This window comes from Chanos chanos, chromosome 15 (assembly GCF_902362185.1).
Source record: "Chanos chanos chromosome 15, fChaCha1.1, whole genome shotgun sequence".
In the NCBI taxonomy this organism is placed as follows: Eukaryota; Metazoa; Chordata; class Actinopteri; order Gonorynchiformes; family Chanidae; genus Chanos; species Chanos chanos.
Genome location: NC_044509.1, coordinates 16,014,992 through 16,039,950, shown reverse-complemented (window position 1 = coordinate 16,039,950; position 24,959 = coordinate 16,014,992). Strand labels below are relative to the sequence as shown.

The 24,959-nt window shown below is 41.3% G+C and overlaps 1 protein-coding gene across 1 annotated transcript; it reads right to left on the bottom strand.

The window, feature by feature from the left end:
* Nucleotides 1-977: 977 nt before the first annotated feature.
* Nucleotides 978-19,773, bottom strand: pcp4a (Purkinje cell protein 4a). Its single transcript, XM_030793091.1, has 3 exons — nt 19,700-19,773; nt 4,552-4,603; nt 978-1,215 (listed from the first exon to the last, which is right to left on the bottom strand). The coding sequence occupies exons 1-3, from the start codon at nt 19,706-19,708 to the stop codon at nt 1,082-1,084; spliced, it is 195 nt and encodes a 64-aa protein (XP_030648951.1). The 5' UTR covers nt 19,709-19,773; the 3' UTR covers nt 978-1,081.
* Between the last annotated feature and the right edge of the window lie 5,186 nt (nt 19,774-24,959).

The window sequence follows — 24,959 nt, the reverse complement described above, 5'->3', positions numbered from 1 at the left end:
GAGAGCAAACAATTTCCCGATGTTTCCCCATGAATTTTCAATATTTATTCATTTTTAGATCAAAGTATCCAGTGGTCAAGAATAACAGTGCTGATGTCATGTTTTTTTTTTCTTTTTGATAAAATATTGAGGGAAATATAAGCAATCATGCCACAAGCACAATATATGTCAAACAAGCCACAGACTCCATAAACAGTACATGACAAAGGAGGAATATACAGTTCTTATGGGCGTGGCAGGAATGGGAGGACCCAATGTAAAAAGAAACACGCCTACATGTCTATGTCTCAATTTTCTAAACATTACAATGGGGCTAAACACAAATTAAACATGAATAAAATTCAAATTCAAATATTCAGATTCAAATAAAACAGTTATAGAAAACAAAACAAACAAATGAATTAGGCATTGGTAGGGATGTATTAGACAAGTAATAGGCTAATACCTGTTAATGTTTTCATTATTTCTGAAGGCAGTATCAGTAGGTGACTAGTTGGAGGAAGATTATTTTTTAGATTTTACCTCTGCAGTAAAAAGACCTGCAAATGTCACCCTGAGTTGAGTAGGATTAGAAATCTCAACAACACCTTCAATCATGTACACAAATTCACCCTCAAATATTTTGAGGGTTGCACAAAACATTTTTTTGACCTTTTTTTTTTCTGCTTGGAATGGGTACTTCACACATGTGATCATACAAGGTGCATTTCACCCCATGGTAAACTCAGAAGGGAAAAATAAAACAGTCAAACGAAACAGTTTAGCATTACTGAGTTTGACTGTGAACGTCAATGGACAACAGAATACAACTCACACATCTATGTATTTATCAAAATCTGCTAAACAAAAGGGAAGATCGATATTCCTTAAAAATCCTTGGTTTAGAGTATTCAATTGTGAAGTTAGACATTGTTATTAATCCTTAAAGATTCCAGAGGTTGGCAGACTACTGCCCCCCCCCCCCCCCCCCCGATCACGCCCCATCCCCCAACCTCGAGTCCAAAACAGTACGATTTGTTTGACATGCAACACCAAGCCCTCATGGCGAGCCTGTCTGGAGGCCCAGTGGAACCAGTGTGGCCTAGGACTTCACTTCCTGCTTCTTCTTCTGGTACTTTCTGAACTGCGACTGGATGGCAACAGCGGCCTTCTCGGTCTCTGGAGCACCCATGTCAATGTCAAAGTCGTCGGCCGGAATTTCCTTCTTGGACATATCTGTAAACGAGGGAAGTTATCTTGTTACCAACTCTGATATAGCTGAAAAGTGCTTCTCTTGAAGTTGTACTGTACAAAAGATTTGTGACTGCGCTGATGTCAGTAAGCAGTGGTTTGACAAAATGAGACTGTCTCTGTAAATATATCCGATCAGGAATGATCACTCAGAGCGGGGTCAGCCCCCTGCACAGTTTTATAGAGGAGATCTGCAGTTTTCTGTGACAGGCTCTTCCCTATTCAGAAACACTGACAGAACCCAGACCTAATGTCCCAGACCTAAACTGAAACGGAAAGTCTTGTTTTGTATGTCAAACACAGCAGTCAAAGAACTAGACACTTACAAAATTGTTTCATATGTGATTACTGCTTCTTGTCTCTCAAAATCACAAGAAGTTTTTTTTTTTAATTATTCTTTCATTGAGAATTCATTAAAAGAATTATGGAAATTAGCTCAAATTACAATCTGTGGCACTTTTTCTACTAAGCAGGATGAAGAAAAAGTATACCCTCACACAGCAACATGACCCAGAATCACACAGCTCCATCATGCACGCACGCACGCAGGTATATACATGCTGCAGTAAACACATTTTCAAAATCAAACAGACCATAATAATATCTTTCAGGGTGACTACTTTTGATGTCCCTGGTGCTGATGAGGCCAACCTTCATAGAAAAACAAATCATGTTTGAAGACTGCAAATGCACCAGGCTCTGTGCAGTGACAGCTTTGAGAAACACTCTTCTATTCATTCATGTCACGGAACAGAATCACTCTGTGACACGGGGCCAAGAGCTTTTTCCTATGGACACCACCCAGTCAAACTCAACATCCCAGCCAGAGCCAGCGGGGCTTTCCTCAAGACCTTTACCAAATACAGAGTCTTGTGTTTTTTTCTTTTTTTTTTTCTATCAAACTAAGTGCCTCATCAAGAGATTGAACGGAGCCAAGCCGGTCCCTGTCTTACCAAAACAAATGCACTCCCTCTGAGCCGATGGGCTCTCCGCCTGACCCTACCTCAGATGTGTAAAGACTTCCATTCATCTCCACTGCCATTCCTCAATGTCCTGAGACCAAATTATTCATCAGTGTTTTCTCAACAGCAAAGCCACATCAGCAATACCAATTTAACATGTGAGTCACCCATTTGTAAAATACACACACACACACACACACACACAAACACATACAGTCCGGTCTGAATATTGTCAGCTGACTGAAAATACATTTGTCACCATCATGAGCATGTGTCAGACATCTGAGCCACTGTGGAGTTAGAGTGAAATATCTAATCTCTTTATAACAAGACTGTCAATAACCAGGACAAACAAACAAACAGAGTAACCAGGGTCTCTAGTGTGAAATTGTAACAGGTATAAAATATGAGTCATGGTGAAACAAACATGCAGCAAAAAAAAAAAAAAAAAAAAATCCATTTAAAGAAAAAGATAAGGCTTAACAAAGTATCTAGCATTCCCTTATCTTTGAAAGTAAATCACATCACATTCCTCAAAATCTGTGCTGAACAGGACAGGACACATAAATCATTTTTGAGTTGAAATTTCCACCCAGTGAATAAAAGTGCTAGAACAGGATTAAACTGAGGAAACGTCGGCCAAATCCAGTTAATTTGGTCACTCTCATCAGCAAGCCATGAAAGAGTCAGTGCTATGGACCCTAAACTTTTTCTGAGCCTCAACAAAAGCTCTCCAATTCACACAATGCGAGGAAATGAGCCCCTTTGGGAGCAGCGCTGGTTATCTGAACTGGTCCCTATTACACATTAGATGCAAATGGGATTTTTCTGAGGATGGTGGCTGTCCACGCCTTCACTGATCAGTGTGTGGACGGACAAACAGGATGGAAATCTCCTCTGATTGGCAGTCATGAAGTAGACCATTTTTCAATGCAAATTTCAGATAAAGGTAAGACAGCCCATCTACATGCCTCTACAACAATGTATCAAAAGTAGGTGAAATACTAGCAAAGGTAAGAAAAGAACCAAAACACTGCATTTAGATGAGATTTGATCCATGATGTATCAACAGTCCATTACCAGGGATGGAAGAAACCAATTACAGTTACACCCGTTACTGTAACAAAGTAGACCTTTTCTGTACTTATACTTTTTTGAGTATCTTTTTAAAAACTGTCATTTTATTTTGACTTCAGTATGTTTATTTTGAGGTATTCTACTTCGCTAAAATTTAAATTGCCTCTGTTACAGAATTTAAAAAAAAAAAAAAAAAAAAGTGTCCCCAAGAAGCATGCGTTAGGAAATGACGTGATCTCCTACACCAAGACAGCCAGCCAGTCGCTCCCACACCAGACCTAAACGAATCTGAACCCCAAATCACGCTCAGCCGAGGCTGAGGCTGATCAAGCATGTGCAGGGAAGTTAATTAACTGTAACCACTGAATTTCAGATCTATCCGTGGTAACAGCCGGTAGCATTGCTGATGCTGTTTCACAGGGTATTGGTAGCAGACCGTTAATGTTTTGTGCTTGTGTAAACCTGGAGGTGTAGCAAACTTTAGCTCGCTAGTTTTAATTACTTAGGCTTAAGTTACATCCATACCAGAGACATTACCATTCTTGCTATGTTTATTCGATCTCAGACCTGATAGAGGTTGTGCTGCGTGAGAGTAAAAATTCAGCAGGAATCAGCATTTTAATACAACCTAATCTTTTCTGTTATAACATTGGCTTGTTACATTTTTTTAATGGGTAAATTAACTTGAAGGAGCAAAAGTAATTCACTGTTTTCTTCTGCTATCATTTCTATTCTGAAGATGGCATGGTCAAAAAATCCGTCAGCTTGACTGTCAGTTACTTTATTTTATTAACGTGATCTGAAATTAAAAATAACATGTTATATGACATGCTCCTGCCCTGTCTGCATTGTCTGGTAAAGGTCCTAGAGGACAGTCTATCTGCACCTCACCAAATAAGTTATTTTTTACTTTTATTTGAGTGGATTTTTACACAAATAATTTTACTTTGACCTCAGTACAGTTTCACCATAGTAACAGTACTTTTACTTGAGTAAAACGATTTAGTATTCTTTACACCTCTGTCCATTAGTCATGGTGTTCAACCCTCCACCGCATCCAACAGCAGAAAACAAATTGGTTGTTAGACAAAGAGTAGGAGCCCTTCAGAGCACTGTCCTAATGAGCGTCCAGTTAAAGATGAGACTGACAGATTCCCGGCTGTTCCCACTCAGCCTAACTAGTGATGCATCGTGTCACGCTCACGTTTGTCATTCTAGAGGGCAAAAGCATTACTGGCACCATGCAAGTCCAGTTAAGGAGTCTATGATCTAAAGAAAGTACCTTGTCCACCAGAGGTTTTGCTGTTCCCGGTTGCTGGTCCAGATCCTTGTCTCTGTAACCCAAGAGAAAAAAAAAAAAAGTCAAAGTGAATATTCATCTTTAAATGTCCACTCTATATTCACATCTACTTTTCCTCGTTTTGCAGATGCTTTTTTCCAAAGGGACTTCCAAGACAGGCAGAGCACAAAACCAAGCAAACAGCCAATGAAGAAATGATTGTTGCATAAGTGCCACCGCTACGTTCATTATCAGATACCAACTATATCAGTGCACACACATCACCAGGACAGTTTGATCTAAGCCAACATTCTCCCAGGAACTAACTTTTGAGCTAAGCTCTCTATTATATGGTCATAATGCTGATTTAAAACAATTTTAATGTAGTATGTATAGTCTCTGTGTTTTAGGGAAAGTTCATGCTGATTTAAAAACTATTGCACTCCACACTTAGTGAAATGCAGAGGTAGTTGTTTGACATTGTGGAAGTGATCTCAAACATCAAACCAGCGAGTCCCAAGATGCCATAAACAACACTGCCTGACGGAATTTAGACCTAACCTAGGAAATCCACTCATTCATCTCTCTAACCATGTGGCCACCCAGTCGGCATTTCCACCCATCCATCCAATTATCCATCTATTTTCCATCATATTCATCCATCCATCCATCCAACCACTCATCCATCCACCAACCCACCCACCCACCCATCCATCCATCCATCCATCCATCCATCCATCTCAATTAGATAACCAGGGGAGCCATCACAGGCTGTAATTAATTAAGTCTGTCTCTCCAAGCCTTTAAAAGATTAATGAGGACAGACAGCCTACAAAGATAAAACATGGTCCTATCCACAGCACACAACTCACTGACACACCACCCTTCTGTCCACACTAGGCTTCCCCTCTAGTCCACCTGGTCTCTGTAGTCAGGATGCACGCACATGTGTGTGTATACAGCTTACCAGCGAAAGCCATTCCACCATAGTTCAGCACACTATATCTTGAATTATTAATTCTGTGCTTTCAATGAATTTCAAACACTTCTGTGCAGCTTTGATGCTCAGGCTCTGAGCGGGAAAATAAAATAGGGTGTGTGTGTGTGTGTGTGTGTAGGGGGGGCATCACTCCCTTAGTGCAGAGGCTGCAGAGGAAAAAACTCAGCCAAGTCCATCTGTTTCTCTCTTTATTAGCTATGCGAGGGGGAGGAACTAATTGCATGTCGTTTTATGCCGTTGTCTAGCAGTATTGCACTCTCTTGCGTGGCACAGACTGCTCTAAACAGCGCATTAACAGACAACAGAGAGATTGGACCCAATTCCCGGCACTGCTACTGTGAAAATGAAGAGAAGGTTTCAGGGCAAACAATGAAATTACAGAGCCCCCCCCATCCTCCTCAGTCCCCATCTCCAACTCCCCCATCCCCCCCATTTCAGCTCAAAACAACACCCTGCAGACAGGCAAGAGGCTTCGCACACGGACTGCAGTTAATCCGAGTTCAAAGGGAAACACTGCCTCTCCACATCTCACTACATTAGGTCCATGAAATGAGGTTCCCCTCGCCAAAGCAAGGCCTCTCAGCATCCCATAGCCAACACTGTATACACACATCCACGCACACACACAGTTAGCTGCGTCTCAGTGTATGAAAATAAAATTCATATAGAAAACAAATAAACAAACAAAATCTCCCAGGTTGTGTTGACGGTAACAGCAAGTCAAATTTATGAGCGAGTGTATGATAAATAAGTGGAACAAAAGGTGATGAGATTGTTGTCAAAGGCTGTTCTATTGGTTGCACAAACACACACACACACACACACACATACATATTTAGGCTGTTGCCCCCAGCAACCAGTATATCACGCTTTATGTTCTAAGACAGCCGACAGAAGTTAATCATAACCTTTTACCCATAAAGCCTTGTCTAAGCTGCTCTAATGCCCGTTCTGTGTTTTTCTTCCTGATGGATTTCACATGACATGAGGACAGTGAGACATACATACAGTGGGTTGATTTTGCTTTGCCACTATTACATCAGCCTCTCAAGTGTTCCTGTCTCCTCTCCAGTGTTTCCCTCCCTGTGAGTGTACGCTGCAGAAACACAGTTACATCATAAACTCTGCCTAACGTGCAACAGGACGCTTTCCCAGGCACAATTTCTGCATGTTACCATTTCCTCTTTCTCTCTCTCTTTCTCTCTCTCTCTTTCCCCCTCTCTCTCTCTCCCTCATGCTGTTATCACTTCTGCTTTCAGTTTAGTCTTTGTTTTACAGCCACTGATAAAAGAAAGAAATTTCCATGCAAAATGTTCAGTAGGACAAACCTGTGAGCAGATTTCAAAGGTAACGGGTCATGACCACTTGAATCTGATGTTACAGGCACTGCTCTGGCCCCCGACGCCACTCATTCGGTCACTGCTCAGCACTATGAGACTGCTGGCAATCTGTCCCTTTTCAAAATCTCTATCCATTACATAACGCTGATATTGTAAGATTATCCTTTAAAAGAGAGTAAAACAGACAGATCCTCATAAAGACAAGAGCTGGGATGAATGCCAAATCCCTTCATTTGAACTGTGTACCTAACGTGAGTTTGTTTATTTCAACAATGGGCCCTGTCCCAATTCTCTTCTGCGACCCCTGTCTTTGTGACCTTGTAACCTTATTTTACCACAGAAGGGAAATCGTGATAAAAGAGTCCTGTTAGAATTTTAGCAACTAAAGCAAAGAAAGGACAGGAGGTAAAGGAGCCACATAAGAGGATTGGGACGGGGCCCAGTCGTTCACATTAAGTGTTTACTGAGGTCGACTCTGAGCGGAAGATGTTTACTGATATTGGCCTGAGCATGTGTATATTAATCTTACTCCTCTAAAACTGTTAATAACTTGCAGTTTTCCATCAGTCATACACAAAAGGAGCATGAGGATGGTAAATTAAGAAATCAAAACTTTCCTTACTAAAAGGACTTCCTTCGACAACGAATTTCTATTTGCATGTTTTTCCTTTTACTTAACAAATTCCATTGAGGTTCCAGGGATCTCTTTTCCAGGTGATACCCGGCCAAGAGGGCAGTTAAACACACAAAAAACACAAGAAAACATAAAAACAAAGATGTTTGAGGTTCTCATGAAGTCTGTCAAACATGTTTTTTTCCCACTCGGATGTTTTTTTCACCTCACGTTTGTAAGTGCCAAAGCAGAGATTTTGGAATCCTCAACCGTGTGCTGAATACACGAATACAAAATTTCACATTTCTTGTTAACTCTGAGAATGTTTATACAGTCAAGCATGGCACCTGTTATTAACACTTTCAGAGTTAATTTACCACCGATGAATTTGTTATGTATTAACTTACAGACAAAGAATAATCTCTCCCCCTCTTTCTTCATCTAAGAGAGAGAGCGAGAGAGAGTGAGAGAGAGAGAGAGAGAGAGAGAGAGAGAGAGAGAGGCAGACAGTGAAGGGAACTTGAAGGAAAATGACACAGATGGTCTTTAATTTGTCATAGGGTCTGTGCTGCATTCACGCCTCAAGCATGATTTGTACCTCAGCACAAACACAGACAAATCTAGACACAGCCCCACACACACAGGATGCACAGCCCAGTCACTGTAAACGGGATACTGCACAAACGGCTCTGAAGAGAGAGGTTCTGTGGTCAGTGAGCACCATGAGGTAACAGCGATGGGGAGAATTCCTGATCGTGATGTAACCCGCGCAGAATCCGACGCAAAATCCAAAATGTCTGTGGGTGAAAGTGAAAGTGAGGCATGTCTTTCATGTGCTATGGATGAGCCCATGTGACGACACAGTCGACGGTGCAAGTTGGCGTTTTTCGTCTTTATTGTTCTTCACATATTCATGCAAATTCATCTCTGATGTGAAACTGCTTTGACCGTTAGGACCCCCACCCCCCTCCACAGAAATAAAATCTTCTTAAGATTGTGTTTAAAGAGAATCTCTCTCTCTCTCTCTCTCTCTCTCACACACACACACACACACACACACACACACACACACACACAGTCTCACACTCTCTCCCGTTTTCTTTCATGTTCACTCGCAGAGAGACCCCTCCCCCACCCCCACTCTGCAGAGGAGCCTGATTTGGGAGCTCCACACTCCACTCCACTCGTATGTGTTCTTCATTCCTTACTCTGTCCATCTGCATGAATACTGTGCCGTAGACTGAGTCAGATTATCCCATTAAACCAGCATCTGAAAGCAAAACGTGTAAAACCTGTTAAGTTACACAACTGCTTGGACTGTTTCCTCCAGCTCAAGGGCAAGAGGACAGCCAAAGATTCATCTAGAACATCAGTTAACATCTTGCGGCATCAGTGAAACGCAACAAGACAGACATTTGCACACACCTGCTGAACTCAGAGTAACCACAAGCGTCTGGTCCTATTGTAAAAAAAAAAAAAGCATATTCAGCAGGAGATGAAGGGTGGAGGTGATAATATGGTAGAGGAGAGGTCAATAGGCCGACCGAGGAGAACTCAGCTCAGGTTGAGTCAGCCCGGGGAGATGGAACAGATGGCTTGCTGTGATGGAACTGAAGTCTGTGCAGTGTGTGGGTGTGTGTGTGCGTGTGTGTGAGTGTGTGAACGTGAGTGCCTGCGTGCCGTGGCATGAGAGCATTATCCTAGACAAAAGTGAGACTGAACGCTGTCCAGCCCTGCAGACACTCCACAGCCCAGGCACACACGCACGCTCACACACACACACACACACACACACCGGAAAACAGATGGAAATCTGGGGTAGATACAAAAGCCCACGCAGCAGCTGAAGCGAGAGCCAAGCAGACATTGCATACAGAGAGGGGAAGCTTGAGGATGCTGCGTGTTCCGTGTGTCTCCCAAAAATAAAGAGAACACACAAGGATGCAAACCGGATAAGGATTCAGAAACTCAGCATCAGTGTCAGCATGTCCATGTCAACATTCTGGAATCTTCTACCTCCCTACCTTTTCTCTACCACATGAAACACTCCTCAAATAACACTAGGATCAGTGACTCATGGAAGTGGATCACCACGGATACCAAAGATCCCTGATTGACAAGTTGTTGGCAGAAAAAAAAAAAAGCTCTTGTTCTGAAAAGTGCACGTTGGATTCCGCTGATACAAAACACTGAGCTGACCTGATTGGGATGTGAACATACATTGGAACATCTTTGTTCTGCAGTAATGTTGGTTACCATAGTAACATGTCTGAACAGAATTTTTTTTTTAGTTAAATCACTTAATTGAATAATACAAATCCATAAAAGGACAACTGCATAAATAAAGTATGAGACAACTTGGAGACCATTTTTGTGAAACAAAAAGTAAAGAAAAGAAAAAAACTTTGTTAGAGTGACTAAATTTGCAAAAGACATCATGTTAACAGGGGGATGTTTGTATACTCTTATTCCCCTAAAGCCCCGCCCACTCACTCACTCTCATTCCCTTAAAGCCCCGCCCATTCACTCACTCTCATTCCCCTAAAGCCCCGCCCACTCAGTCACTCCCTCACTCAGAGTTGTTTATCTCAGACTGCTAATGAGGTTGATCAGCCTCACTGCTCGGTTTCATTAAGAGCCATGGTAGTCCTTGTAACAAGCATATGAAACAAACAGCAATGCTTTCAGCACGGAGTCACAGAAAGGTACCTTCTGTAATTTCAGAATTTAACAACTTTACTCCATTACTATTGATTACAACATTACTACAGATGAAACAAAATTGAGCACAAAGACTCAGGAAATTAGCATACCACAAAAACAGACACTCCAAAGCATGATTAAAATACAAAAAAAAGCTCTGTGCTCAACTTTTTGCTTCAAAGGAAGCTGTGTGTTTCTCTTCACGAATTTTAGGAACATTTTAGAGACAGGATGAGCTTTTTTAGCCTCACAGTAGCACTTAAAGTAAATTCTCCAGCACTATGTTAATACTCACACTGTTATTTCAGACCGCGTCGTCTCACTGCACAGCAAACAAATATCAGGACAGCTATAAATAAATGAAACAACTGATCAGTTCAGGTTCAGGTATGTATGAGTATGTAATGTTGCTCAGAGCTAGAGAAGATCTCTTCAGGACCCACTTGCAGAGACCAAACAGCGCAGGAGAGTTCGAACGGAGGAACAAAAGAGGCTGACAGCCAAGGTTAACAAAGCTCATGGTTGTACTTAGAAAAACCAAAAAAGAAAAGAAATAGAAATAAATGTTTAAAATCAATTAGTCTCCAAATGCTCATGGTTTGTCAGCGTCTTGAAATGAGTAACATGTACACAAGTTGAAGACCAAGCTAAGGAGAAAACAAAATGGCAGGGTTTAGATAACAAGTCCCTCCACGAGGCTCAGGTATGGGGCTGACTTCTTCTCTGGTGTCATCTGACTGCACTGCCTTCTGCTGCCCCTCGCAACAGAGTAGCTTTAAAGAAATGGGGTCCAATGTGAATTTTGGGTTTTGTTCACACATTATTTGAGACAAACATTTATCTCTAGTATTCTAACCCAACTTATCTGGGCTCGCAGTGCTCCGGGGAGTGCTGCGTACTGCATTTTCTTCCAAGCCGAGCTTGGAGTTGACAGGAAGATACCAGTGAAATCATTTCAAACCTTTCCTTTTTGTCAGCATGTCACATACACACAGTTATCTCCTAGATCAGTGGGTTTTCTCTGGAGATACAGACCAGAGGTAACACAAAAAGCCTGTTTGGCATGCTGAGTCTGGATGGCAGAAAAGTGCAGTGTTTAACCTGATCTCACAGAGACACTTATGCTCAGGAACCAATAACAGTTCTTGGCACCGTCACACAAGGCTGCGCCAGCAGTGCAGATCTTCATCACTTACCTATCGCGACATTTTCTCTCCGCTAGTTTTCGGAACATGGGCAACACTGTCAGACCCAAACATCCTGACATAAAGGCACGCTTTAGTACACTTCAGCTCCAGACTGTCTCAATCCTACAGGAGCAGTAAGAGCTGTGTAAAGCTACAGTAAGAGCTGTGTTATGGTTCAGGAAGAGCTGTGTTGTGGTTCAGTAAGAGCTGTGTTATTGTACATTAAGAGCTGTATTATGGTACAGTAAAAGCTGTGATATTGTACAGTAAGAGCTGTGTTATGGTTCAGTAAGAGCTGTGTTATGGTACAGTAAGAGCTGTGTTATAGTTCAGTAAGATCTGTGTTATAGTTCAGTAAGAGCTGTGTTATGGTACAGCGAGAGCTGTGTTATGGTTCAGTAAGATCTGTGTTATAGTTCAGTAAGATCTGTGTTATAGTTCAGTAAGAGCTGTGTTATGGTACAGTAAGAGCTGTGTTATAGTTCAGTAAGAGCTGTGTTATGGTACAGTAAGAGCTGTGTTATGGTTCAGTAAGAGCTGTGTAATGGTTCAGTAAGAGCTGTGTTATGGTTCAGTGAGAGCTGTGTTGTGGTTCAGTAAGAGCTGTGTTGTGGTTCGGTAAGAGCTGTGTTGTGGTTCAGTAAGATCTGTGTTATAGTTCAGTAAGAGCTGTGTTATTGTACAGTAAGAGCTGCGTTGTGGTTCAGTAAGACCTGTGTTGTGGTTCAGTAAGAGCTGTGTTATGGTACAGTAAGAGCTGTGTTATTGCACAGTAAGATCTGTGTTATAGTTCAGTAAGATCTGTGTTATGGTTCAGTAAGAGATGGTGCTATGGTTCAGTAAGAGCTGTGTTATAGTTCAGTAAGAGCTGTGTTATGGTACAGTAAGAGCTGTGTTATTGCACAGTAAGATCTGTGTTATAGTTCAGTAAGATCTGTGTTATAGTTCAGTAAGAGCTGTGTTATGGTTCAGTAAGAGCTGCGTTGTGGTACAGTAAGAGCTGTGTTATTGCACAGTAAGATCTGTGTTATAGTTCAGTAAGAGCTGTGTTATTGCACAGTAAGATCTGTGTTATAGTTCAGTAAGATCTGCGTTATAGTTCAGTAAGAGCTGTGTTGTGGTTCAGTAAGAGCTGTGTTATGGTACAGTAAGAGCTGTGTTATTGCACAGTAAGATCTGTGTTATAGTTCAGTAAGATCTGTGTTATAGTTCAGTAAGAGCTGTGTTATGGTTCAGTAAGAGCTGCGTTGTGGTACAGTAAGAGCTGTGTTATTGCACAGTAAGATCTGTGTTATAGTTCAGTAAGATCTGTGTTATAGTTCAGTAAGAGCTGTGTTATGGTTCAGTAAGAGCTGCGTTATGGTTCAGTAAGAGCTGTGTTATGGTTCAGTAAGATCTGTGTTATAGTTCAGTAAGAGCTGTGTTATGGTTCAGTAAGATCTGTGTTATAGTTCAGTAAGAGCTGTGTTATGGTACAGTAAGATCTGTGTTATAGTTCAGTAAGAGCTGTGTTATAGTTCAGTAAGAGCTGTGTTATAGTTCAGTAAGAGCTGTGTTGTAGTACAGTAAGAGCTGTGTTAATGTACAGTAAGGGCTTTGTTATGGTTCAGTAAGAGCTATGTTGTAGTTCAGTAAGAGCTGTGTTATAGTTCAGTAAGAGCTGTGTTATGGTTCAGTAAGATCTGTGTTATAGTTCAGTAAGAGCTGCATTATGGTTCAGTAAGAGCTGTGTTATGGTTCAGTAAGATCTGTGTTATGGTACAGTAAGAGATGGTGTAATGGTACAGTAAGAGCTTTGTAAAGATGCAGTAATAGCTGGTCTAAAGATAGACCGAGGGGACATGGCTCTTTGACTCTTATCTTCCATTCACAAATGTGTGTCGCCTCACCAGAGCAGACTTTTTCATCCTTAATAATGCAGATGTACAGCATATGTTTGCCCATGGACACACACACACACACACACACACACACACAGAGAGAGAGAGAGAGAGAGAGAAAAAGAGAGAAAGAGAGAGAGAGAGGTAACACGTTAAAGAAAACACACACATATACACACCCAAAAACACACATATAAAGTTCTGTAACTCCCTACAATTCCTGCAGCATTAAAACAGTTAATGGATTTGGGCGTAAGTGAGTAAATAAATAAATAAATAAACAAATAAATAAATAAATAATTTTCTGAGCCATCGGTGGAGCTATTTTCAGCCTTTTGGCAGCTTGTGCTCTCCGGAGGAGTTCCATACTGCACTCAGTGTCTATTAAGAATTTAAAGAGGAGAAACGCATCTAGGCCAGAGACAGAGAGACAAGCCTCATGCCTGTCTCCATCAAGCTACACTCACGCTTCTGAAGTCTGACAGATGGTTAAAATTAATTGAAAGAGTAATTTTGAAGAAAGGGAACTGCGTGAAAGGCACTCTTGTTTTGAAGGTGTACATCACCGGGGAATCATGACGTGACAAATCAAATGTCAAAATTGCTTAGAATTTATTTTCTGAAACCTGCACTCTATTGTCTGTAGTTCAAAATAATATGACAGTTAATCAGCTGGGTTTGCTAAGAGGCTTAAAATGATTTGATTATGGGAAAACTCTTTCCTTTCACGGCTGTCCACACCCTACATATAAACATGTCAAGATGAAAAATCATCAGAAATCATAAATCAAAATAAACACAGAGAACAAATATATCCATACAGGCATGGAGTCCATTTTCACACCTGAGTGTGCACAATACCAATGTAGTTTCACTGGTTGATTGGTCAGTGCATCCATGAGGTAATACTGACAGCCACAGTTAACAATGAGGCGGACAAGCAGAAGCCAGGAAAGGGAAAAAAAAAGTTTGAGGTGACCAATAGAAACTAAGAGAGCTGGAAAGTATTCCAGTTTGGCTTCTTTTCCCTGCTGTACTGGGTACTTGTTTCCTTGCTGACAGTGAGCAGCTAAAGGAGGAGGTCACTGATTCTCTTTCAAGCATGTCAGCACATTACATTTAATGTGAGGTCCCAGAATTGAACATGTTAAAGAACTTCATTAGGTCGTCTTCCCGGAACTAATTACTACAACCGATTACTGTGCACTGTGCACTTTCTCTGGCTGTAAATATTTTTCTGTGTTCTTCAGACATCTGAGAGAGGGAGAGAAAGAGAGAGCGAAAGAGAAAGAGAGGGAGAGGAAAAAACAGACAGACAGAGAAAGCATGTGTGAGACAGAAAAAGATGAAAAACAGAGAGAGAGAGAGAGAGAGAGAGAGAAAGGGATGAAAAACATTCAGACAGACAGACAAAGTGTCTGGGTGAGAGAGCAATAAAAAAAACAGAGAGAGAGAGAGAGAGAGAAAATGAGAGAGACTGTCTTGTCTAATATCTCTCTGAAAACAGAATTACAGATGAAGATGTAGGATCAAATTCCTGATTTCTTTGATTCTTCTATCAGACAGGTGGTCACATGCTGAGCTCCAGGGAAATCATCTACCACTGCCCATTTGAATCCCCATCTTTACTCTTCATTTCTGTTTCATTTCTAGGCTTCATTTTAAGACGTGAGGCATCTATTTATCCTGCTGAGATAATCCAGGCAAACTTAATGATACAAAAAGCCTGGTGTTCTCATAAAGCATTCAGCAGCACAAGTCTGTCTCCTGGTATATCAACTGCACACCAGCTCAACGGCATCATCAAACGCACGCACACACTGCGCGGTCGTTCGGTCATAACAGACAAATGCCTTCGGCTGCCCATTCAACACATCGTTTTTGTTTTTTTGGTTTTTTCTTATCCCTTCATATGTTCAAACAGAAACTTTAGACAGCCCAATGTGGAGGGATAAAAGTCAAAACAAACAAACAAACAGAAAAACAATAAGACAAGCCAATCTCAAAGCCTCTTCGGCAGTGAGCCTCCTCATCCTCCAGCTTTCTGCATTTCCACTCATCTGTCCCTCATTGTTATTTACCCTTCATCCTGCCTGTGGAGATTACTTCAGATGTAAGGTTGTGTGGAGTGCAAGCCAGGAGGACCACGGCTGACAGTTTAGATGGATTACAGATTATTGCAGATTAATCACTGTTTATTGAGAGGCCGATCAGGGTTAGAGAACTTGATGAATTACAGGCACCAAATCATGAGCCTAAATGACATACTGTTGTCAGAGTCGCTGTGAAAACACATTTAGAGAGCAGGGGTTTTTTTGGGGGGTAGGGGGGGGTTCCCCTTGTGAAATGGTGTTATAGAAATGCATAGAACCTGATTAATGAAGAATGAATCACATTTTGTTTTCAGTAGATCTTCAAATTCTCTCTCTTTCTCTCTCTGCTGTTTTCATTTAGGTCTGCATCCCCTCACACGGTGTTTGAGTGATGGAGGATTTGATTGCAGTCTGTCAGAGAAAATACTCTACTGCTTCTTTAAGACAGAGTTCATTTTTGATGCCAATGCAAAAAGAAAAAAAAAATCGAATCTTTCGGGGGGAAAAAGGGAGTGGAGCATCGATAATATGAACGATGTTAATTTTCGTCTCTCTCACTCAAAAAGCTTTTCATTCTGTCAATCAGCCACACAGTTTGGACGTTTTGGGATGGGATTTACGCGACCCCGGTGTCCCTTTAATCTCCAGACTGTCAGTGCAGTGTTCGTAAAAAGAAAAAAGAAAAAAAAAGACACAGTGTAGTGAGCCAATCTTTCCTTGGGCTTTTGGGAAACACTGACCCTTTTCACTGATTGGTAGCAATCTCCTTAAGCTCTCACTCCTCAGGGAGATAGCTCAGATGGCCGACCCAACCCCCCCCCTCACCGATCTGCCTCTGCAGAGAAAGCGCAAAGGCAACCGGTAGGGGGGGGGGGGTTGCGGTTGGTGTGAAGAAAATCAATGACGCTGTTCAAAAATATTACTGACGTGGCAAAGACGCACAGCCAACATGCTTTAAATGACGTAACAAAATTCGGTTACAATCTACCTAAAGTATAGTATGTGGGAAAATATATCGCTTTGCTTTATGGCTGTAACTCTTAGACAGAAAATGTGGCTCATGACTATTGTCATGATGAAGTATTAATATTATAGGGACCTGTGTTTGCTTAATTACTACACGCTGCAAAATGTATCTGTGTGTTAGAACAATGAGCATTTGTTATGTAGAAGACAAGGCCTCTGAGTGTCTGCAACACCTGGGAGCGAACAAGTATCCTACGCTCCATGAGAAAAGTTATCTTGTAAACCCCAACACATGTCCATGGACCTGTTTGTCTTACTGTATGAAAAGCTCTGCACTCCTTAAACATGGTGAAAACTGAGCTTCATCTCTGAGGTGTGCTTCTCCCGTGATCATGTAATAAAGGAAAATGATTCATCACATCTGAAGTTTGTTCTCTCTGAGAATTAGCGACTTATTTAGCCTACCTTACAAATACAACCATGTCTACATTTAGAACGCTCCATCATAACCATTTTTGTCCAGTCAAAAGCAAGCCGTATGATTGCATCATATTCTTTGTCCATTTTCTTCTCTTAAATCGACAAACACAAACGGTGTGAATTACTGTACTCTAAACACATCGTGCTCTTGTTGGCAAATGTTTTATGTTTATGTTTACTCAGCAAAGTCTCTGATTCTTCTACGTGAGTTACTTCCACATATCTATCTGTGTGGAAAACACGAGTCCACTGGACCATAACGTATAAAGACCAATTGTCAAGGCTGATTACATCCAGTCTTTAAGCCCTGGGGCTTTGAAGCTGCTTTTGTTACTGCTTCCAATCCAACCATCATGACGCTGAACGGAGAACTCAAATCAATGTGGCAATATATTCCATTTCATAACCCACTCTTCAGTGCTAAAACCACAGCGCAGGACTCCAGTTCTCCATTACGAGAGTGGACTCCTGTGTGTATTTACTGAGTAAATACATCAAAATCAGCTCTTGACCTTCAATGACATCTGTAGCACTCATTCTTCATGGGAGATGTTAAGAACGATTCACCAAATGTAAATCCCAAATCTACGGTCGCCGCAACCCGTGAAATACTGTACACTGGCAGCGTTTCAGGTCACGGCGCGCATTACAGACAGTTCATGATCTGGAGCGTTCATTCTGACTGTGGCTTATGAGGCAAACAGCCCGATATTCTCATATGGCGGAGGTTAAGCCCGCCTCATCCTCGGCCGTCTTTAAAAGCCGATGCGGCTCAGTCCCAGTGCCCTCCCCTGATGATGGTCTGCAAGAGCCCACCCCACATCACATAATCCATCGGAGCAACAAAAGTAATTCACAAATCCGCTTATAATATCTGTGTGTGGAAGGCATTTCAATCTCACCCCTGGCCTCAGATCTGGACATGCTGGATTGTGCTTGTGCTCTCTCTCGTTCTGTGGGCTTTAAAGCAAGTGTTGATATGTTAACCAATAAACACGACCACTGTTAGACAGACAACAGAGACTTAATCTCAGAGAGATGAGAGTGAAACCCAGCGGGAATGGGACTATGCAGTGCACTTAATACACACTTTATTTCTCTCTCTCTCTCTCTCTCTCTCTCTCTCTCTCTCTCACACACACACACACACACACTTTATTTCTCTCTCTCTCTCTCTCACACACACACACAAACACACACACACACACTGTGCAAACATAAACATGCACGATCACACACAGACTCATAACACTCTCCCAAGAACATACACATTCAAACACAAACAGATTCATATGCACTTATTCTCTCTCTTTCTCTGTCTTTCTCTTTCTCTCTCACACACACAGACAAGCACACACACACACACACACACATTCACTCTCGTAATCACACACATGCATACACACATGTTAATTGGACACTACACATACAGGTACACATACACACAAATAAAACATGAATATTCTTTTTAAATCATGTTACCTCACCATCTACTTTCCCATACGACACTAAGAGGGCAGGACTATACTTTCAGCTATAGGGAGACTGCCCTGTTAGGATCAGAGGCAGCTGTGGAAAATAGATACATTTTAGTACAACTGAGAAAACTGCACCCATCTGGCATTCAGATCCAGTTTCCCACATCACCGGGAAACTTCTCAGACCATAACAAAAACGCAATCACGGAAAAGAAGGCTGGCAACATGCTTAAATCAGTGCCTAAGTGTTCGTGCAATTGGTTGATTATCTCAGATGAATCAGCGAGTGTCAGGAAGATCCCCATATTTGAACATTTTCTGCAGAATATATTGCTGAAATGGGTCAGAAGCATGCCTTGAATAATTTACAACTGCTGCATATGATTTATACGTGAGCAGAGCTTGTATGACGGCATCTCTGACTAGCCCTGGTCCTCCCTATGTGTACAGCTTTACTGGAATCTGGAGCACCTCCCCAGTTAGGAAGCCACAGAGCAAAACTTATTTCTTCTCCTGTTACTCGACTTTTTCCACTAGTTGTTGGTATCAGCAAAGGCTAGCTGAACTGACTCGGACTGCGTAAATTCGGACCCGGACTACCTACACAAACAAACGAACAAACAATTTAAAAAATAAGCCAAAAACAACAAAAACAACAACTGTACTATTCGTCATGAGAGAAATCCAGCACTAATCCTTCATGGCACAATTTCTATTTTACCTTCTTTGGTATGCGTCATTATGTCTAGTGTCGACTACACACAAATACACTCGTGCGCCCGCGCGCTCACAGACGGACACAACCTGGCATTTGCCTGACTTTTTGATGAAGTTTAAAATGAGCAAGAGAACCGCAGGCGAATATAATCCTTATAACCTGCAGTGTAACTTTCTGACACAGCCTGCAGAAACTATAGCATAAAACATAATTTGTGGTAATGCGTAAAATGAATGTAAGACACAGACTTTATGCGAAGATCGCCTTGTGTTCATCGTTTGGCAACGAACTTGCATCTTATTTCGACTCTCTAACCGTTCAATGTTATCTTCCAATTCTTGAGAGAATAAATCGCAGTGTTAGGCACTGGGAAATCGTAATATGCTTATTGTCAAAGCACTGAGTAGGCGAACGGTTGTGTACGCTTTTCTTGGGTTACCCACAACGGTTGCATATAAAGGAAGTTATTTATTGTACTCCGTTTCTCAAGGTGCAAAAACTGAATTAAATGGGTCGGACTGAATCTGAATAGAATACGTGGCAAGTTAAGCGAATAATTAATCGATATACAAACTAATTAATGTAAACGACATTTTGCAGATTAATGGTCTTTCTTCATATTTGTCAGCGCTTGTAATTAGGAAAATCAGCAATAACACCAAGACGTCGAAACATTACCGGTCCAGCACCTACCTCGCTCATGATTCTCTCTTCAGAGATAGTTCAGTGCTTCCAGTAGGCAACTTGACGTTTGTCGAGGCGGTGCGGTCCTCCCGTTTACAGTCGGTACTTTGAGTGAGGTGCTTTATAGTTGAAGCTCCGACTACTTCGTGTCATCACGTTTTCAGCAAACCAATAGAAAGGCGTCGACATGTTCGCCTCTGATGTCAACCCCATCATATTTACAATATTCATAGAGACGTACACGCAGTGGATGCATGAGTATTGATAACACGATTTAAATTTAGATTCTCAAGGATGGTTTGATATGATGATTGTACAGTACTACATTAAAAGGCATTTCTCGCTCAAAATCATGATTAAACGATAAAAACAATACTTTTTAAATACATTTCGATCAAAACGCAGATTTTGGGGTCACAGGTATGAACTACAAAGTCACAGCTCATTTTTCGTTAGGGAATTGGTGGAGATGTATTTTGTAAAACTTCTTTAGAAATGCATCATATTTCAGGTACTTGAACTGTCGTGGGAAGCACATGGAGATTGATGTTCATTTATTTGTCGCTTTGTGGGTTTAAAAACACGTCTCTATAAAAGGTACGCTGATGTTAACTGGGCAGCAGGTCATTGTGCACGTGCTTCGAGCCAGGGATAAAAGAAAAATGCCAGTGCAATTAATTTGTACAACTGGGCACAGTTTCATCCTAAAGCAAAGTGGGGAAAACCCCAATCATTACTGTGAATGATTATTAAAATGCTCACCTTGTTGTACTGTTGTACGTGTAGTAGACGTCTTCTAGCCCCTGACTATTCCTCCTCCTCCTCCTCCTCCTCCTCTGTCTCTCTGGACCCCGGAGAAATAAGATGTTCCAGTGCAGCAGCAACACTGCTTAAATATACCGTTGGATACATAACCCCTGCAAATACGAAACTGTCTTATTTTTCTTTCCTTTTTTTAAACATCATGTACAAATGCATAAGAACTTAACAGAGCACGTGGTTGATCCCGCATCAGCTTAATTTAATAATATTGCTCAACTTTTTTATTATTATTTTTTTCTTACAAGACACAGGTTTAATTTATATTTGGTACTCGCTTTTTAATTAGCCGAAGATTATTTACATAAAGAGCTTGTAATATTTCATTTTCCAGCTTAACAAGCCGGCCAATCGATGTTAGATAAATGAACACATCCGTTTGCTATGCTAATTTCGAATGATTAAACAGCTTGTGGTAGGGTGCAGCAATGCATTTTAAAACAGAATTGTTACAAGGCTAAGTAGTCATCCATCTCCTTGGGAAATCCCTCATTTCTATGCAAACATAAGCTGAAGTTTTGCTGATGGGTTGAAGTTTTCACTTGTTTTCAGTCACGACTTCTCATCATCTTGTCACATAGAGAGAATCCGCTAGCATACCAGCTTCACTCGCACGCGACGCACGCAATATATAACGCGTCACTGACACTTTTAGTGTCCTTTTCTCACGCTCCATATCTTTCATTCTCACAGAATTCAAAAGGAAGTGCAGGTGGAGTGGTGAGTTTTCTAGCATTCCATTTCTGAAGAGTTTCCATATGTTGGCCTTTAAAGACAAAAACAGTTCACGTCCGAGTCAGCTTCTCTGTTATAGATGCTTTCCTTTACTGATTCTAGTAGAGGTGATTCCACTGAGGATGCTAATTAAAGAGCAAGCCCTGACACAGACCACTGCCAAGGTGACTGGCTTGGAGTTGACATAAGAGGGTAGGTAAACCATCCATTGTCCTTGGGTTCACAGACATCCTGATGAACACTTAAATGACTTCATTACCACACCAGAAATCATTCTGATCCAGCTTTTATATAATTTTTTGATGATCTGGCACTGTCAGTAGGTCTCCCTCTCTCCCACCCCCACCCCCCTCTCCGCCACTCTCACTCTCACTGCATTTTGTCCCTCCTAAAGCAAACAGTGTTGACATGCAGGCCTGAAAATGCATTGTGTTTGAAGTGGCAGGATGGTGACTTGATGTAATCCTGAGTGTATCTTTTCCACTAGTGCGCTCAGACAGCTGCATAATAAAGTCCACGAGCCGGCATGCCGTGCAGCAGAAATGACAGAGAAAGGATTACTATTTTAAGGTGCACTGACTGTCAAAGCCCTCCCATACACACACACACACACACACACATACTCGCATTCATGCTGTCATGTATTGGCTTTTAATAGGAAGCGTATGGCTTTTGATGGTTTGGCATTAGATTCCTGGAGTTTTTTTTTTTTGTTTTTTTTTTTTCGGACCAAAGAGTCTTTGTGCTTTTCCTGTATGAACAGGCCCCAACACAATCCCCAAGGCATTTGCACGATGCTATTAATCTGAAGGATATGTTATCTAGTCAATTAACTCTGTCAGTTTAAAGGATGGGCTATCTACTTCCATCTCACTGCATGCTGTTTTTATTTTTGTGAGTGTGGTTGGGAAATATCAGTGTTAAAATGAAGCAGTGGCAACTCAATGGAAGTAGTGTGCGCAGAGAGGAAGAATTATTTCTACTCAGCAAACACCTTAAACACATTTACAAGAACGTGAACTAACCATCTTTAAGATATAGTTTTCACGTTCTGCAATAACTGGATGTACAGAATGCGCTCATGACCTAAATATTGAGTCAGCATAGTTTCAATGTTAGTGTAGTTTCCAATTTTTTTTTTATAAATCTGACTAATTACAATAGCAGTAAAACGTGTTCTCCCCGTGTTTGTACATGGGAGGTTGAATCACGACGTGAAAAGCATGACTTTTTTCAGGATTGGTGCATGCTGTTCTTCAGGCTGGTACAGATTGGGAGAAGGGGTGAATAGCTATTTTCAAATACTATTATTTTCAATAATATTCATGATTATTCACAGACAGTGAATAATTAAAATCATTCGAAGCCATTATATCTGTTTCTGAAGTTTCGTGGTTATTTCAAAATGAAAGCAGCCCACCAAACCTCGGTACTACATCAGCATACAGTTTCATATGACTCTGTCGTCATGACTAACAGACAAATTACCCCAAATACTTCTATGTAGCCAATTACAAAATTAAAGGCTCTTTTTGGAAATTACTTTTCAGCTATTCATCACTCAGACAGGCTTGGGCGTGCTGAGAGGTAGCATTACTGATGGTCTATCAATGGCCATTAGCGGAATTCCATCAATTATTTCTAATTTGCCAATGGCTTGAGAATTGCCTGCACTGAAGAAAGAAAGAAAGAAAGAAAGAAAGAAAAGAGACAGAGAGAGAGAGGGGGAAAAAAAGATGTGTTTGCCTTGGAATCAATGAGGTTCAGGTTATATTTAGCTCAGCAATTGGTGCCCCTGCTTAGCAGCCGTGCTTAATGTGTGTTTTTGTATGGAGAGGGGAGAGCTGTCGCCCCACTATACCCTGCTAACAGTCACAGAGCCCCTTCTCTGCCTCCCTCTGGTCCTGCCAAGGGGCTTTCCCTGCCGTCATTAGTGCCTCTGAGAAACAAGGACGTTTATCACTGATGAAATACATATCCGGTCTCATGTGCAGAGACGAAATATCCAGCTTACGTCTTTCAGATCTGTGGCCATTCAGACGTCCTTCTGTCATCCCGTATCAGGGTGACGTGGACTTGAGCAACATCTTTGATTGTCTTCAAATGTTCCCCTAGGACGTAACATAGATTTAAACCACATCTCGCTGAAGTGGCTGGTTATTTTTACCAACCGGATCATCATTTAGTCATATCAGAATCCAGATATCTCAGAGTTGTGTCTATTTATCTACCCCCCCCCCCCCCCCACTGTCTCTCTCTCTCTCTCTCTCTCTCACTCTCTCCCCCTCTCTCTCTCTCAGTCCCCCCCCCCCCCCCCGTCTCTCTCTCTCTGTCTCTCTATGTATATATATATAGTATACATCCTGCATCTGAACAGATCTGAGTGCGAGGATTAAGTTGCAGTGTACAGGCTGTGGGTTTTGTGGCCACATGTTTTATTGTTGAGTGGAATGTGTTTGTGAGTGGAATTAAAGTAAGCCTATATCAACCCTGAGCTGCACTCTTCACCGCAGTATTGCATGCATTAGATGATTTTATATTTTACAAAATGTGGACGACTGTGTCGACCCCAGATGGGGTTGGAAATGTGAATCGTATATATGTCAGTCAATAGTAATTAAACGTGAAGTAGTTTCATGCTCAGACTGTTCGTAGATAATTTGACGACACCTTGATAGAGATATAGCTTCAAATTTAACAAACCTATAACAGGCCATAAATACCATGATTTATGAAGCAGGTCACCCATAGAGCAAGATCCCCAAGTAGACCATAGCATCAAGAGGATTGGAGAAATGTCAATACAGTATGGATTTCCAAAAAGCTTCAATCTGCTCCATTGTCAGTTCAGTTGTAATAAGAAGTGGCCACTCTCCCAAATAACAGTGGTCAAAACCAGTTATTATTAAAGGACAAGTAACATATGACCTGTAAGTAAATTATTTCTGTACGAGTCAGCTACTTGTAGACTGAGCCCCGATCTATACGACATAATGATTTTGTGATAGTCGTATCTGGACATATCTGCTGTCTGCGAGGCACTGTTAAAAAATCCTGCTCTGTGGATGATCCTGAATTACTTCACTGTGTTTCATTGTTACCCATAGTGACATGTAGGTCCAAATAAACTGCTTTGATGCCATGCTGTTCTGTGAAATTCTCCAATGCATGTCACATAATCAGCTGGACTAGTGCTACTAGTCTGGATATGTCACGTCGCAATGCACGTTGCTGCTCCAACGGTTTACCATTTCATAACAGGGCATAAATTATGGAGAGTCTTATGTGATTATGTGTGGATGTGATCCAGAATCCTGAACATAACAGGAACATTGTCACATCTACTTCCAGCCAGTTCACCGTTCAGTCACTCCCAGTCTGCCATCACTCCGTCTCTCCCGATTATTCAGAACTCCTGCTGTTCGCTGAGTCCATTATCCTGTGTATATATAGCATTCATTGTCAGTTTCTTCCTTGTGAGGTATTGAGTACTTTGTGCGAATACAAAGCATTTGTTCATTGTTTGGTTTGATTTAGATGAAACCTTTCTTTATTAAACATCACGTTTCTGCTATTGGATCCTACGAGTGGATTATTACACATATTTCAGCTCACATATTTTTATCAAATTTCACCGATCCTGTTCGCCTGATGTTAACTGCTGAGAGATTTTATGAGATGACAAATTTAATGATCTGAGAGAAGAAGAGGAGAG